The sequence below is a fragment of the Dermacentor albipictus genome, chromosome 10, assembly GCF_038994185.2.
Source record: "Dermacentor albipictus isolate Rhodes 1998 colony chromosome 10, USDA_Dalb.pri_finalv2, whole genome shotgun sequence".
NCBI classification, from domain to species: Eukaryota; Metazoa; Arthropoda; class Arachnida; order Ixodida; family Ixodidae; genus Dermacentor; species Dermacentor albipictus.
This window is the reverse complement of record NC_091830.1, coordinates 46,214,427-46,229,604: the sequence shown is the minus strand read 5'-3', so window position 1 is coordinate 46,229,604 and position 15,178 is coordinate 46,214,427. Positions and strand designations below refer to the sequence as shown.

The 15,178-nt window shown below is 46.0% G+C and overlaps 1 protein-coding gene across 1 annotated transcript in view; it reads right to left on the bottom strand.

The window, feature by feature from the left end:
• Window positions 1-934: 934 nt before the first annotated feature.
• The window catches only part of LOC139050872 (protein sel-1 homolog 1-like), a 35,331-nt gene continuing 21,087 nt past the window's right edge, over window positions 935-15,178 (bottom strand). Inside the window, exons 12-16 of the mRNA XM_070527673.1 lie at window positions 12,307-12,472; window positions 11,765-11,839; window positions 11,098-11,270; window positions 5,754-5,876; window positions 935-1,520 (exon numbers count right to left, since the gene is read on the bottom strand). Of these exons, the coding sequence (XP_070383774.1) occupies window positions 1,395-1,520; window positions 5,754-5,876; window positions 11,098-11,270; window positions 11,765-11,839; window positions 12,307-12,472 (663 nt within the window). The 3' untranslated portion in view covers window positions 935-1,394. The remainder of the gene's footprint in view (window positions 1,521-5,753; window positions 5,877-11,097; window positions 11,271-11,764; window positions 11,840-12,306; window positions 12,473-15,178) is intronic.

Here is a 15,178-nt window from a genome sequence, read left to right as displayed (position 1 = left end):
ATACTAAAATTGGCCTTTGCTGGATAATTGAACTTGACCAGTCAGCATGCATGTGCCTGCCCCCTAGGGTGACCCCAACAGCGACCCCTTTTTGCTTAGGTGACAGTGAATGCATTGAACAAACATCATCTCCCGACGCAAACGCCCATTTTTGGCCTGACCCAGGTAAACTTTCAAGCAATAACGGTAGCTTACAATGTCTGTTTACTGTATTTACCCGATCCTAACGCGAGTCCATTTTTTTTTTGGTCCATGAAAATGGGCAGAGAACTGCGTTCACAGCGTTTGTATCCTTTGTCGCATAACAAGGTTGTATTGCGGCGAAGCTAACTTGGAGAAATCGGCCGACACTGTGCAACACATATTAGGCCCTTGGCCACATTTCTTGCTAAAAAATCCGGTGCGCGTCAGATTTCTACTTACGTCAGGAGCTTCAATGTAGTCTCTATGTTAGTTCTACTTTGGACACATAGCAAGCGCGCGTTTGATTCGGGGGCCTCTTAGAATTGGGCAAATACTGCCCACTGAATTAGTGCTGTCTTTTGACGTTTTTTCTACATTTGGTTCGACCCGTGGATGATTAGATGAATTTCACTGGTGCCGTCTGGGTCAGATTAACAGAAATCGACTGTAGTGCAACTATGAAATTGTGATTTACAAAAATTTCACAGAACAGATTAAAAAGAAAGTATGCTTCCGTAAACATTTTTTCTTCTGGGCTAGGAAGTATGAACAGGTTTACAATGCAACAGAGTGCTATGACTGCTGGTATTTTTCTTTAATTTCGCAACTGGATAAAGCAATGCTTAACCAACTTGCCCGATAAAAAAATACTAATTTTCTGAATTTAGCATTTTTAACACGTGCTCAGTCATTTTGGCAGGCCAGTACACAGTGAAATCAGCGAATCACTCACAAAAACAGCAAACCAATCTTTTTGGTGACTGTCCATTCTTTTTTTAATCTCGCAACTTTTGAAACAACACGACAATACTGTCTGTGCAACTAAAGATGACTGCCCTCATGCGCGAGGACAGCCACAAAAATCAAAGAAAAATAAACATTTACCACCCCCCCCTTTCCCATCCCAACTTCCTTGATGATGACAGTTCCTTCCTATGTTACTTCAATGCAAAACAATGCACGACGACCATGGGCTTCTTCAGCGATCACCTGCTAAAGAAAAGTTCTTAGAACGCCCCTTTTTTTTTTTGACGCGCACACAGGTTTTGAGCTTCCAAGAGAAACGGCACCCTGGACGACTAGTAGTAGCAGTTTTCTTGGTTTTTGCAGTTCGGGAGAAACAAGAACACCGTGAGTCACATGACGCGCACATGCGTGCTTGTTGCCCGGGCAGCGGGAGAGTCTGTCAGAACAAGGTTGGACAAGGTTCTTCACGCCCGCCTGAAGTAGACCAGCACGCCGAGGAGAATAGCCATCACGGTCATGACATACAGGTCCCAGTCGGGCCCGAGCGCGTCGCTTGGGCTGAACTTGGGCAGTAGCTTGTCCCACTGTTGCTGCAATGACAAAGTTGAGGATGTCGTCAAGTTTTGGCACCTGGGAAGGCCCTGGCTGTTATAATTGGCTACGAAACATTAACAAGGTCAGCCCTATAGAACACAACCGCAACTAGGTCGCCCGACTGTCCTTGCCACGTAAAAATAGGTTCCAGTTCTGTCATAATGCAAAGGCTGTGGTGCGATAGCTGGGGCAATACATTCGAACTTTGTTTTAACATAATTGCATGCTACATAATAATACTTTTGTTAAATCTGATACTCTTTATAAGCAAATTTTCATTACATGCTGATGTCAGGAAGAAACATTTTAGAGTTACTTCGTTACATCTCGCAATTTGATACGCCAGCTGGATCAGCCACTATAGGATTGAACAACAGCTCACTGTCACAAATTTTTTGTACAGGCACCCATGAAGTATAAACCCCATGCAAGCGATCTTGCACGCGACAGCGACAAGCGACGCGATGGAGATGGCTGTTGCGTCAGCTTGTTGCCTACAAGTTGTACACCATGCGAGCGATGACTTCGAGCGACGTCTCCCCAGTGTTGCTGGTATGAGGGCAGCAAAATAGGCGCTGAAACTAGTCTGACGCGCACTTTATTAACTTAAGTTTATGTTTTTTACTGTAAAAAGCAGCATAAAATATTTCTGAAAGTCTTGCAGTAGCTTTTTATCCTTGCACGTATAAAAATTCAATCATTCGCTTGTTCCATGTGACAATCGGAAGTACTTGAGTTATGTGCACCCAGTTCCGGCTTCGCGCTATTGGCTAGTCGACCATAGCACTTCCAGGCAACGAGCAATGAATACTAGATTTGCAGAAACGAGTGATCGCGCGACAAGACCGAGCGATCTGTTCACGCGACGACCCGATCCGTCGCTCGAAGCCATCACTCGTCGCTGTCGCACACAAAATCGCGCTCATGGGGTTTAGCCTTCAGGCTGTTTCACATTGCACAATTTTCACTCAGTGACACATGTGAATTACATCCGAATTACAATGACCGCCAGGACGTTGAGGGCTCTCCACGACTGGATTCCAACAAGTTGGTGGTGCCGTCGCCAAGTCGAAGAGATTGGTGTGATGCAAGCAGGGCGACATGTGATGTAACAGCAAGTGCTGTCGAAATAGGTGCTTTCCTGTTTTACCGCATGTTAGAAGCACAGTGGAGCAATGTCGCGTGCCAGTTTCGATGAGGTTTTATTAGGACGTACCCACCAGTGCTGATGGCTTAGGAGCGTCATGAACAATTCTTTTTTTTTCTTAGTTACACACAGCATGTACCCACTTTATCGTCACCGTTGCCAACCTCCTCTTCACTACAAATTGTGTAAGGTGCTCGCACGCTCAATAGTAGCTTCTTCTGCAGCTGCAAATACTCCTCCAGGAAAAGAGTTGTGGCTTCCATAGTACCGCAACAACGTAACTAGAGTGTACAAAACAAAACCACCCCAACGACGACGCACTAGCCGTACACTCATACTTGCGGTGTTGTGTTGTGCAGCGTTTCACTCGCTGTAGCTGCAGACTAAGCGATTGTAAAGTCTCAGTTCTTTTAAGTTTTAAACGCTGAAAAATTGTGTATTTATTTTATTTTCAAACAATAACAGCATGACAACAGCATGATGACAATATTAGAAAGTTCTAAAACTTGACTAGTTTATGTGACATTTTTATTTAACGATGCAAGCGTGGATACGTGAGCAGGGGGCGATCTTGGATGTTGCTGCGATGGAAATCACACTGTCGCAGACGCACATTAAAGCTGTCAGCAAAAATTCGTTCGGTTTATTCGGTTCAAATTTCAATTCGGCTCACATTTTTTGCTCGGTTCATGCGAAACCGAGCGATCGCGCGACAAGACTGAGCAATCCGTTCAAGTGACAGCCCGATCCGTCGCTCGAAGCCATCGCTCGTCGCTGTCGCGCACAAAATCGGGGTCATGGGGTTTAGCCTTCACGGTAAACGGGTTGATCTTTTGATCTCCATTGACGCGCGGCGAACTCCACTTTGACGATGCGTCACCGCAGTTCGTACACACGAGCTGAAGCTTGATGGCGAGACCGTATTCCCGCTCACCTCATGATTTACGCATCTCCCTTACAAATCTTGCACTGTAAACGCAATATCGATGCGTTCACCGCCTCCAAGTGCACAATGGTGAAGGCCGTTTCGTCAGGGGGAGGGTGCCACGGCGTCGGCGCATTTAGCAATAAGATTTCGCTTCCGCTCTGTCGCCGCGACAGACGACATTTCCCGAAGTTTCTCTTCTGCTTCCTTCTTTTCATCCTCCAACTGTTGTGGCAGCAAAATATGCATCTCAAGACGCACACGACCGCTCTCCGCGATGATGTCGGCAGCTGACGAGCTCGTAAGTCTAGCGTCCGTTAAGCCTACCGTGGCGGCAGTGGTGACCTCTTCGGCGTCTGCACTGCCGATCACAGCGAAGTCGTCATCCTCGTTGTCCGGAGTTGTTGTGGGATGCTTCTTGAAGTTCTCCAATAGCGATCGCCTCACTCGCTTCCCAAATTTGTTCTTGGTGCTGAACTTGATTGGCCGAACCATGGCTGCAGTCAGTCGACAACACCAAGACAAAATGGCACGCTCGTGTGCGTCTCGACAGTGTGAAGCAGACGATGGGAAGGCCGCTAGGCCAATCGGGTGCCTAGACTGTCACGTGCGTCGAGCAGCCAATACAATCACGCGTTGGTACGTCCTGATGACGCGTTTTTTCTAGAAAGCCAGTGAACAAGGACAGCCAGCGATGGCGGAAAATTGAAGGTGAAGGCCGGCTCTTTCAAACGAGACCAAGATGGCCATGATAACCCGTGTGCGACGGCAACCATTCGACGTTGAAAAAGTGCCATTTTTGCTTAAATTTGCGCTCAGATTTACCTCACAGGCGTGTTACAAATTGAATTTGCAGCGAAAATAATGATGAGTGAAGCTAGAAACTTCGCAAATTAATGCAAACATGTTTCTAGATTTCGAAAATATCAGCTTCAAAAAGTCAATTTTTTTTGCGATTTTCGGCCTTTTAAGACCCGTGTCCCCCCTTAAGTCAAATGTCCACTGTTTGTGGCTGCTCTACAAAATACGCATTTCCAAAAGACAGCATTGGCACTAGGAATGCAACAGATCGCCACAAGTAACATTCTCATCACAAGCTGATGACAGAACAAGTTTTCAGGCAGGTCGTGACGGCGTGACACTGTCATTACGAAATCATTTTCAAATGATAGGTTATATTGTATGACACGCCAGAGGCAACAGTGCGCCACACATTTGCGGCGTTCCGGAGACATTTCCACATAAGAAAGTTGGAAAAGCTGTTGGCACGCGATCGCTGTGTAGGCAACTCAGCGAGGCCGGCCCACACGCCAAGGCTCACAAAGAAATGAGCAACGTTGAAGAGATCAGGAGTGTCCAGGATGATCCTGCTTCACCGAATGGAGAAGATTCTGCCACAGAGTATATTCTCACTCTGGTGGTGCCATGTGACGAGACGATTCACCTGACAGAATGCGAAAGCTGCATCGCGTCACTCCTTGCTAGCCAAGTGCAAGCAAGCAAAAATTGAACTTTAGGAATATAAAACTCTGCTTTTGAGAAGAAAACATTATCCAGTGACTACTCAAATCTTTATGGAGCTGGTACACACCCTGGCGGTAGAACAGTGAAGACGTGTTCTTTTTCTCCTCCCCTGACATGACCCGTTTTCCACTTGTTACCACTGACTTTGTTAAAGTTCTCTCGCACTGAGCCATTCTCCCTACGGGGAAGCAGAAATAGCACCTTTCTTGCCTCTGCACAACAACTATCTTTCTCGTGGACACGGCGAAACAAAAGCACTCCCACTTGCGCCTCTGAGATTTCATTTCCTTGCAATGCCGGGAATGCTGTGTTGCCTAGAGGAGAAGAAAAGGACACTTGACTTCTGTTCCAAAACAATTTCATACTTCAGATAGGCTATTTCTACAGCCAAACTTATCTGCAAGACAGAAGTGAAAGTAACAGATTACAGAAAATAAGAAAGGAACTGGCTAATATTGAAACAACAGAACTTGTTTGCAATACATCATTTATTAAACATATGGGGAAGTATTCACGAATTTCTGAAAATTTTTTTTTTGCGCAGGAAGATTTGAGATTTCCGCATGAAGGTAACATCAAATTAATTTTAAAAAAACCCCTTGAGGTATGCCTTAAAGAAATGGGTGCACTCACCTCTTTGAGGTAAGCAAACCCATACAGCAGACCAAGTTTTACGAGCGCCAGGGCGACAGGTAGCTGGGCGTCAGCGCTTGTCTCAGCAGCCATGTCGTAGTAGCGTTTGGCCAAGTGGATGTCCTGCAAAACAATACCGAAAAAACAGCGTTTTCTCCTTGGGGGTCCCTTTCTCATACGTTCTGTGAAGTGCGTGTACTCATGCGTTGCACATAATGTGTGCACACAGAACATGATTTTGGGAAGTCACCGCAAGCAAAATATGAGACTTGAAGAAAGGAACAACACGAAGCGGTACTGACAACCAATGACAACTGATCTGTTGTCAGTACCACTTTGTGTTTTTCCCTTTCTTCAAGTCTCGTGTTTCCCTTGCGGCAACTTCCCAAAATCATGAATCACCAACTGGCCTACACTCACACTCTGCCATGTTACACAGAACATCTTGGTTTTAGTTTGAACCTTGGATCGACTATATTTGCTGCAATGGGAATTACATGCCTTAGTGGGTGTGGTCGTGCCAGGTGAGCCGTCCCCTCGCCATCCCTCTGCCAGTCTCCTTTCCCATGCCTCCAGCTGAGCATCTCCTCTCTTTATTACTGGACTAGCATCTTCACATGACACTGCATGCTTTTGATTTACTTCTTTTTTTGCTTGTAAGAAAAGCATGCACTTTGTTAAAAGGCCCACCGACGCCCTGTTCGTTGCAGCTGCGTGCATGCGCATTGGCATGTGCCGTATGCGGTGCCTCTGTCACGTATGCGCCACCTGAAATGGCATGTTTCCCAAGGGCTCCTGCTGTCCCATGATGAGCTGCCGTGTATATACTTGTAGGAAATTAATGGTAAAAGAAGCCATTTCTTTTTAACTTCGGGAAAGGAGGCGCATAGTGAAAGTAATTCAGGTGTGCTGGAATGACTGCGTAAACTTCAACGAGCAGCCATACTTGTGGCCTTGCGAGGTAAATGGGAAGCTACAAAATCACAGGGGATACTATGAGCTTTTCCACCGCATACTCGTCCCACTGATGTCGCTTAACTCATGCATTTGTTTGAACGGCACGTCGTCGTATTCTACCTGTCTTTAAGCAAAATTACACACTACAGATTGGCAGGGGATAATTCCATTATATTAATAATCTCAAACTTGATTTATACAAGTTTGTGACTACGCCGTGAGCAGTAACGAAGCATGTTCAGTTGAGATATTCTACTGCATGGACTCATTCTTATTTATTTATTTATATATATATTTATTTATTTATTTATACTGCAGCTTTATTGTAGAGCTATAGCAGGAGTGGAGAAAAATTAGCAAGGTAACATAAACAAGGCATATGCAAGCAAAGAAATAAAACACAGGTAAAACCAATGAAATACAGTTGCCAAGAGATTTTTCAGACCCCAAAAATTCTGACGATGGATATTCTGGACTGCATAAATACACCGTTGGGGTTCCCATAGAGCTAATGCATTGGTATGACCACTTTTTCAGACGAATTTAGGCCTCAAAGTTCAATTTTCCTAACTAAATCGCTCGGTCCAAGCCATGCTACCTGATCTTAGGGGCCACCATGTTGGATATTCGACTGGCTTGGCTTCCATTGGCCCTTTTTATAGCCTCCAAGTTTCAGAGGCACACGCTATCAATAGAGAGTGCACGCTGCCTTTCTGTCTTGGAGGCCATGCCCAATCTTTCTTGGATGAGAAAATGCTCCAAGAGACACCTTGTTCCTTTTATTTCTAAAAAAAAATTTTGTTCATGTCAGCACTATCGTCATAATCACTTGGTGCAGAATCCTTTCTTTTTTTAAGTTTTGGTCGTCGTTCTGTATGCGGTGTGTCTGCAGAGCAAGTGTGTCTTGGAGACATCACATCTTTGTGTGTTTAGAACAACAGACAGCTGAGCTAGTTGGTAAGAATTCATTATGCAAAAAAGAAGTGAGGCGTGCAGACAGGACACAAGAGTAGAGAAGTGGACAACATGAACGTTGACGAACGCCGACGATTTGTGTGTTTGCGCTGCTTCGGATTTTGTGCGCTCAGTGTCACCTGCTGTGCCTTTGCAAGAAGAGCCAAGTGGTGCGAAGAAACATGGCTCGTTTCTTTGATCTCCATTGGCGGAGATCGCCAACACGGTGACTCCCTTGGCTACTGTACACAGAGACCACGTCACTCTTGCGCAAATCCAAGCAAATCTAATCGCCGCCGAGCGTAGTACGAGGCAGGGCATCATTAGAGATATTTTTTTAAAGCAGCTTTAAGACTAATAAATTTTATTTTTTGACTGAACAAATTTTTTGGACTGTTTGATTTTGCGGACTATTTTTCAGTCCCTGCGAGGTCCGGAAAATTGGTAGGCGACTGTATTCTAAAATAATGAACAGTGCCAAAAATAAATTAAACTTGCACAAAAAGGAGATTAGACATCCTCTATTTTATGCAGCTACTAGACAGGCAGCTCAAGAAGAGATTCGGACTTGCACAAGTGTAAAAAGAAAAAAAAAAGAGAGAATCTTGTTCTTTCAGGCAAAAGGGTAATGCAACAAGGCATTGCTGGTGCAAAGCTGTTTTTCTATTCATACCAAAAGTGAATGCACAGCAAAACAGTACCATGATTGTTAAGAGGAACGATACTTTTAAGCAAACCGACTGCAGAAGTGTGCCCACAGAGCTGCGAAGACACAGCATTTTGTTGCAAATGACCACATGGCACACACTCACACAAAATGCGGCGACTGCTTTGAAAAACGAGTAATGACAAACTGAATGTGCTTCTGCTCTCATGTAACAGCTCTGCTCGCTATCTTATTATCTGAAACAACAAGCAGAGTATCTCTACGGCGCCGTGCACAAAGCTTCCAGAGATTATGAACCGCGCTTCCGAACGCCCCACTTGTTCCACTGTGTTCCATCTTGACACCTACACTCAAGTGGTCAGACGTGATCCCGAGTTCTGTCAATGGCACCGAGTGCGCTTGGACATCGAAAAGCAAAGTTAATGCATATGGTTGTACCAAAACCAAGCACAATTTGTGCACAGACATACTTCGCCAGAGACAGCGTAACTGGAGGTATGGGTGTACCACGACAGCTGTGCTGGTGGAGGAGTATTCTACTTGTACAAAGCGTTTCGTGATGTTCTCCACCACAACCAAATCAGAAAAAAATTGGCACACGTGCATGGAGTCTAGCATGTCTTCGGGCCCGTAAGTGTGTATTTGCGCAATGTCTTCACTTGATAACAAGGGAACACACACTTTTCAAATTCATAATGTAGAAGTAAACATTAAAGAAGTTATTTATGAAAAAATACAAAAGAAACTGCGGTCAAATTACAAGCAGCCGACTCCAGCTACCACCCGACATGCGCAACAATTCCAGAGGGTGTCGGCTACATGGGAACAGTGTTGGCGGCACCACCATTGATGCACAGGCATGGCTGAGGATGGCTGAGGTGGCGCTACATTTAAACATGAAGGAGCAATCTCATTGCTGGTGCCATATTGTGGTGCAAAGTCCAACTAGCTAGGACCGAAATGTACGGCAGCAACTGACCCTGTTTATTTGACTGCTTGTACAAAGTGTTGGTGGCAACATTACCACGCAACCATTGTTTTTTTTTAAATGAGAATGCTCAGAAAAGCTTCTAATGCATTGTTGGTGGACAAACCGCCACAAGATGTCACTATAAGTGTTGCTACTGCCGTCTGCTTCTACGGTAAAGCGGCATCCACATAGAGAAACCAAATGGTTTGCTCCAAACAGCGTGCATTGGGTGGCACACGTCATTCCATTGCAAGGTGTTCATGGTGACGTAGTCACCTGCGTCGAGGTCAAGCATTTTGCTTGGCCGTCAGAAACCATCCGAACGCAAGGCATCAGAGGAGCCGGATTTAGTGGTAGTTCGTTCGCAAGTCTGGCAACTTGACATACCGTATTTACTCGCATAATGATCGCACTTTTTTGTCAGAAAAATTGACGCAAATTCAGGGGTGCGATCATTACGCGGGTTAAATTTCCCGCGAAAAAAAAAAATTTTTTCGTCCCGCGTTTCCTGCGAGATGCGGGTGCGGGACACCAAAACAAAAATGGCGCCCGGCGGTGCAAGCCGAACGCGCCGAACACGATCTTTTTTCATCTCGTGAGTATATTACGTGCATTGAAACAGTTTCTTCCGTATCAGTGATAAATAATATCGTTAATATCGGCAAGTTTGCGGCAATAACGTAGCCATGTCCACTTTGAGGGGACAAAAACAGATGGGCGCGCTTAGCTGCCAGTGACAGAAACGCATGGCCGGCGTGCTGCGGAAACTGCGGCAACTGCCTTCACTACTATCCTAACACGGCACGTTTCCGCTAAGGATGGGCGAATATCTTAGCTGTGTTACAAGCGTCGGCGTATAAATAGGGTACACATTTAACGTATCAGTGTAAACGTGGTACTATCATTGCCGCACGCGATTTGTTGCGTGCTTGCGAGTGCAGATGAAAAGAATTGAAAGGCGCCTTCTTTGTTTTTGTTGACCACAACCATTATAAAGCCTACCCATAATAAAGGCGAGTTTGGTTGTACCACTTTTTGTCATGGAAGCGCGGAAAGTGATGAAAGTAATGAAATGAGGCATCTACTTAATGTTTGGTGTGTGCAGACGAGTCGTTCGTGTAGCATTCGACAGATGGTAAGCGTGACCATTATTAGCTAGACTTGGCACACGACATATCGCTGCGGCAAGTTCGGGGTGCGATCATTACACGGGAAATAAAAAAAATCGAATTTTGACGACAAAATTCCGGGGTGCGATCATTACGCGAGTGCGATCATTATGCGAGTAAATACGGTATCATGCTCGACACTGTTTTCCATTCTTGTTTTTGTCTGCTTGCATGTGCTGCATCTCTGCTGTGCCACAGACCTCGGAAGTTGACGTGCTGGACGCGTTGGCTGATAGCCTGGCTGCAAGCTCAAGAGCACTGTGTCATTGTCACAACTGCGTGTTGATGAAAGTAATGCTCACTCTTTGTTTTCTCTTAAAAAGCTCAAATCTCATCAGATTAGCACCTTGGCGGTTGCACCTCTGCAGCAGTACTAGATGCTTGCTCTCTCATGCATGTGCCAGATCAATTTGTATAGGTAAAACGGAATCGCTTGCAACCTTTTCGCTGCTCGCGTAAGTGAAGTAATCGCGAGATGTCTGCGTAACATCACACGGAGTAGCTTTCCCCGTAGTGTTAAAAAACGCACAACCTGGTATTCCTGTAAAGGGCAATAAGTATATTAACAAGCTAAGACTCCCTTGTATCGGAGTGCAAGACCAGTCATCGGATGGTGCAGGCATTTACCTTTTTTAAGCCCAGCCCTTGCTCGTGCATGTAGCCGAGGTTGAACATAGCCTGCGCATTGTGCTGCTGCTCGGAGGCCATGCGGTAGTGGGTGGCGGCCGTCTCGTAGTCGATGTTCGTGCCATAGCCGTAGTAGTGGTAGTCGCCCAGCTTCACCCGTGCCACTGAGTAGCCTGCAAAACAAGCCGACCCGCCGTTTATCCAGCATTCTAAGGATAACACAAATCAAGTGGCAGATGCCAAGTTCTGTCCCAGAAAAGAAGAAATTAAGAGTAATTGTACAGAGTCAGTTGAAGGGAATGCAGTAAGCATCACCCATTAACAGCACTAGCTGCCGAACAACATAAAGGATAATGACAACAATGAGTCATGCTGTTGATTCACTAAAGAGACTCTTCTTTCTAAGGATGTTTCGTGAAAATATGCTTGACATAACTTTAAATTCTTGAACCTAGAACAGTGCTCACCAGTGTCACGGGCCACAGAGAGAAAGGATGACAGCGATCAGCCTCGTGTGTGAGATTCGGACACAAACACACATATGCTCATACAAGGAGAATGATCAATGGCAACCGGCTGGAACTTCGTGGCTTCTCCGACTACAGCTTTGCAGGGAAAGAGCAAGCAGGCATGCGAATTACCATAAAGGACTTCCCTCTCTTCTCACCTTGTGTAGCAGCTCGGTTCCAGAACAGCAGAGCCCAGGCGAAGGTCTCGTTTCTCGGGAAGTACTTGCTCTCACCTGCCCAACAGAAGGACGATTGTCGTATGTCACAACCATACAGTCAAATCAAGTGAAATCACGGGTTTTAAAGTCCTAAACTAACTCATGGGCAGGGATAGATGCCATAGCAAGGAAATTTTATTAATTTAGGCGAGGCAGTACTTTTTAAAAGTGAGCCTAATGTGCAGCACACAAGCATTTCTGCATTCTGCCTACATAGGAAACGGGCAGTGGCTTCCAAGAATTGAAACAGCAACCTTGGGCTTGGCAGTACAATGTCATGTGGGAGTTCTAGGGTAATCTAAACCACCTAGGCTCGTTAACGTGTGCCCGAAGCACGGTACACATGCGTTTTTTTGCACATTGCACCCCTCATCGGACTTCTCTACTCCGAGTACACAACACGCAAATGCTCTTGATAACAGCCCACTCAGAATAGGTGCACATAAAGACTTTACAATCCCAGACACTGTAGTAACACCCACCCCTGTCCAGGATGAAGGCCGAGTTGCTCTGTGCCACCTCGTAGCCGAGCTCGGCGAGGAACGCGTACTTCACGAGGGCGGCGTCCACTCGGCCGTCCCGGTAGTCGGAGTACGCCTGCATCAGCTTCTCGCTCCACCGGCCGCGCTCCGCCACGTTCTTGAAGAGCTGCGGGAGGACACGGAAATGGGATGCCAGTCACGACCGCAGGACATTCTCAGTGCCTGTGCTTCACACAAGATACGAAGGCTCAAAGCTGCACAACAGCGCAGTAATTGAGCATCCGGCTCCAGAATACACATTGCAAAAGAGGCACGAGTTCAATCATCTGTGGTTATGGTTGGCAAAGCTTTGTTTTTCTTTGCCACATTGCGAGAATGAAACCAAGGATGAGGTGGTGGCCTGACGGTGACATGATAATTTGATGCCGGCAGTATAATGAAACGGATGGAAAAACAAACACAGTAAGCCCAGTTTCAAGCTTTTAATTGCTGCCACAATAGAAGGTATCCATTAGACTCGGGTATAGAGGAGTGGCTGCTTGGGCTAACTAGCGATGCATCTTAGTTAGTGAACAGTGCAACGGCAGACAAGGACATGATCGAGACGGAGATGAAACCTGCCTTTTTGAGCCCATAAACCACTCTGAGCTCAAAAATGTGCGATACAGTTGCAGCTGTGCATAGCTCTAAAACAAATATTCAGCCGCAAATTTAAAAAGAAATGATGCTGTAATGGCAACATCACATGCATTTGACGGACAACTACACACCGGCCATGGTTTCCTGCTCTCTTTCGCTACACTACCCCCCTTCCCTTCTCCATAATTCATTCCCTCCTACATGCCATGTACTCTCACCCACTCCACGCAGTGCATTAACGGTTGCGACATCTGGCTCTTGCTGCACTGTCAACCAACCAATCAGCAGCTATTTGTCTTCGTGACATCACGCACAGGACCCCTCTTTGCCATACAATAGATGAAAGGAAGGATAGGAAGAGCCCAGAGAGGAGCATGAAATTGTTTTTTCAAATTTGTAGCTTTCTCACGGAGCAGACAGCTTCTATGTTCACCACGTGTGTGTTTATTGAAAATGTGTTCAAACTGTCAGAGGTGGTTTAGCGGCTTTTCAACTGAAGCTTTATTATCGGAAGTGCTGAATTTACCGTATTTACACGATTGTAAGTTGACTCGAATGTAAGTCGATCCCCCCATATCGCTTGACCGGAAAAAAGAAAATAAAAGAGCATACCCGAGGGCGCATTCAATAAGGAAAATTTATTAGTAGCTGACATGGTCACTGGGCTACTTGTCTTTACTAGTGCTGCCATCGTCATCGTTGCTGCAGTCCCGCAGCGCGTCGTGGTCCAGCTAAATTTCAAATTTGGCAAACAACCGCACCAGGACATTTTGCAGAACAGCAGCCCACGCCAAATGCACCCAACCACACGCAGCCGTCAGGGAGGCTCTTTTGACAGGTCCGGTTGGCGTAATTTCACAGTCTTCTGCTGCCAGCCACTCGTTGTACTCATGGTGGAGCAGAACCTTAAAATTAAGGCGAAGGTCCGGGCTTGTTTCATGACCACGTCGCACTTCAATGGTAGGGACCGATCACACATTTCAGCGACGTACGCCGCAAGCTTAGCCTACAGCTCCGGAAAGCGTCCAGACTTCGGCACGTGGGAAATTTCTCACTTGCCGTCACAGGGTGAAAATTTCGCTTCGCTGCAGTCGCCACTCTCGCTCCACCCGTTTAGAAACATCGAAATTGCGGCCCGCCGTGCAGTGATTTGTTTCTTCGGCGTGAAGGATGGCAGCCCTCTTGAATGCTGCTGTGAACGAGTGCCGAACGATTAGTGGGCCTGGAGCACTCATGACGACTGGGGAGCACGTAGCACATAGCCGGCAGTCAAGTGGAACGCGTCAAAAAGTTGGTCAAACCAATACCAATGCCTTTAAACAGAGAAAGAGAAACCCGCGAGCAGTGTCTGCGCTTCCATGAACTACCGATACTCCCCGCAAGCGCCGCCGTTCTCAGGGTGCCGCCACAAATTGGAACAGCGGCGCTTCCATCAACTATCGAAACCTCCCCCCTCACCCCCCCCCCATGAGTGTTGCATGCACGTGATTGCATGCACTGTAAGACTCTAAAAACGTTGAAAAACCCTTCCGAAAAGCAAACAAACACGCTGGATAGCGAAAAGATATGGGTAGGGCCATAGAGCAAACATAAAATTGTAACTACGTTGTAGCTCCCGTTGGTATCGCTTTTTTTTGGTGGGGCCATGTTTTGGTTTTGATTGCAAGTCGACCCCCCAACCTCAGAGTTTCAAATTTAAAAAAAGGGGTCGACTTACAATCGTGTAAATACGGGTATACAATGTTACGGCAGCAATCTGTGACACTGAAATAACTCAGTATTGAAAACAAAACACGGTTGACTTCGTTGCTTCAACCCTGATGGGACCAATGAAACTGATCAATTTATCGGGTGGGTAGAATTAAGCAAGATGCAGAAGGAAAAAGTGCTGACATAGACCGCTGATTAATTTGGCAGTATTTGCCCAATTCTAACAGGCGTTTGAATCAAATGCATGCCTCCTTTCTGTATCCAAAGCAGAAAACTGACATAGAAATTTACTAAAGCTCCTAAACAAAGTAGAAATCTAATTCAGATCTGATTTTTAGCAAGAAGGAAAAAAAAATTCACCGACGATTAAGATACTCCCTAATGTGAAATTTGAGTGCAGCTGTATACGTGTTTCCATTTCGCAATATATTGGCTGGCACAGACAATCTGTCTCGTGCGGCACGTTGTAAACGAAGCGATGTATGGCACGACTGCCTCACTAATCGGGAGATCACGAGAGGCA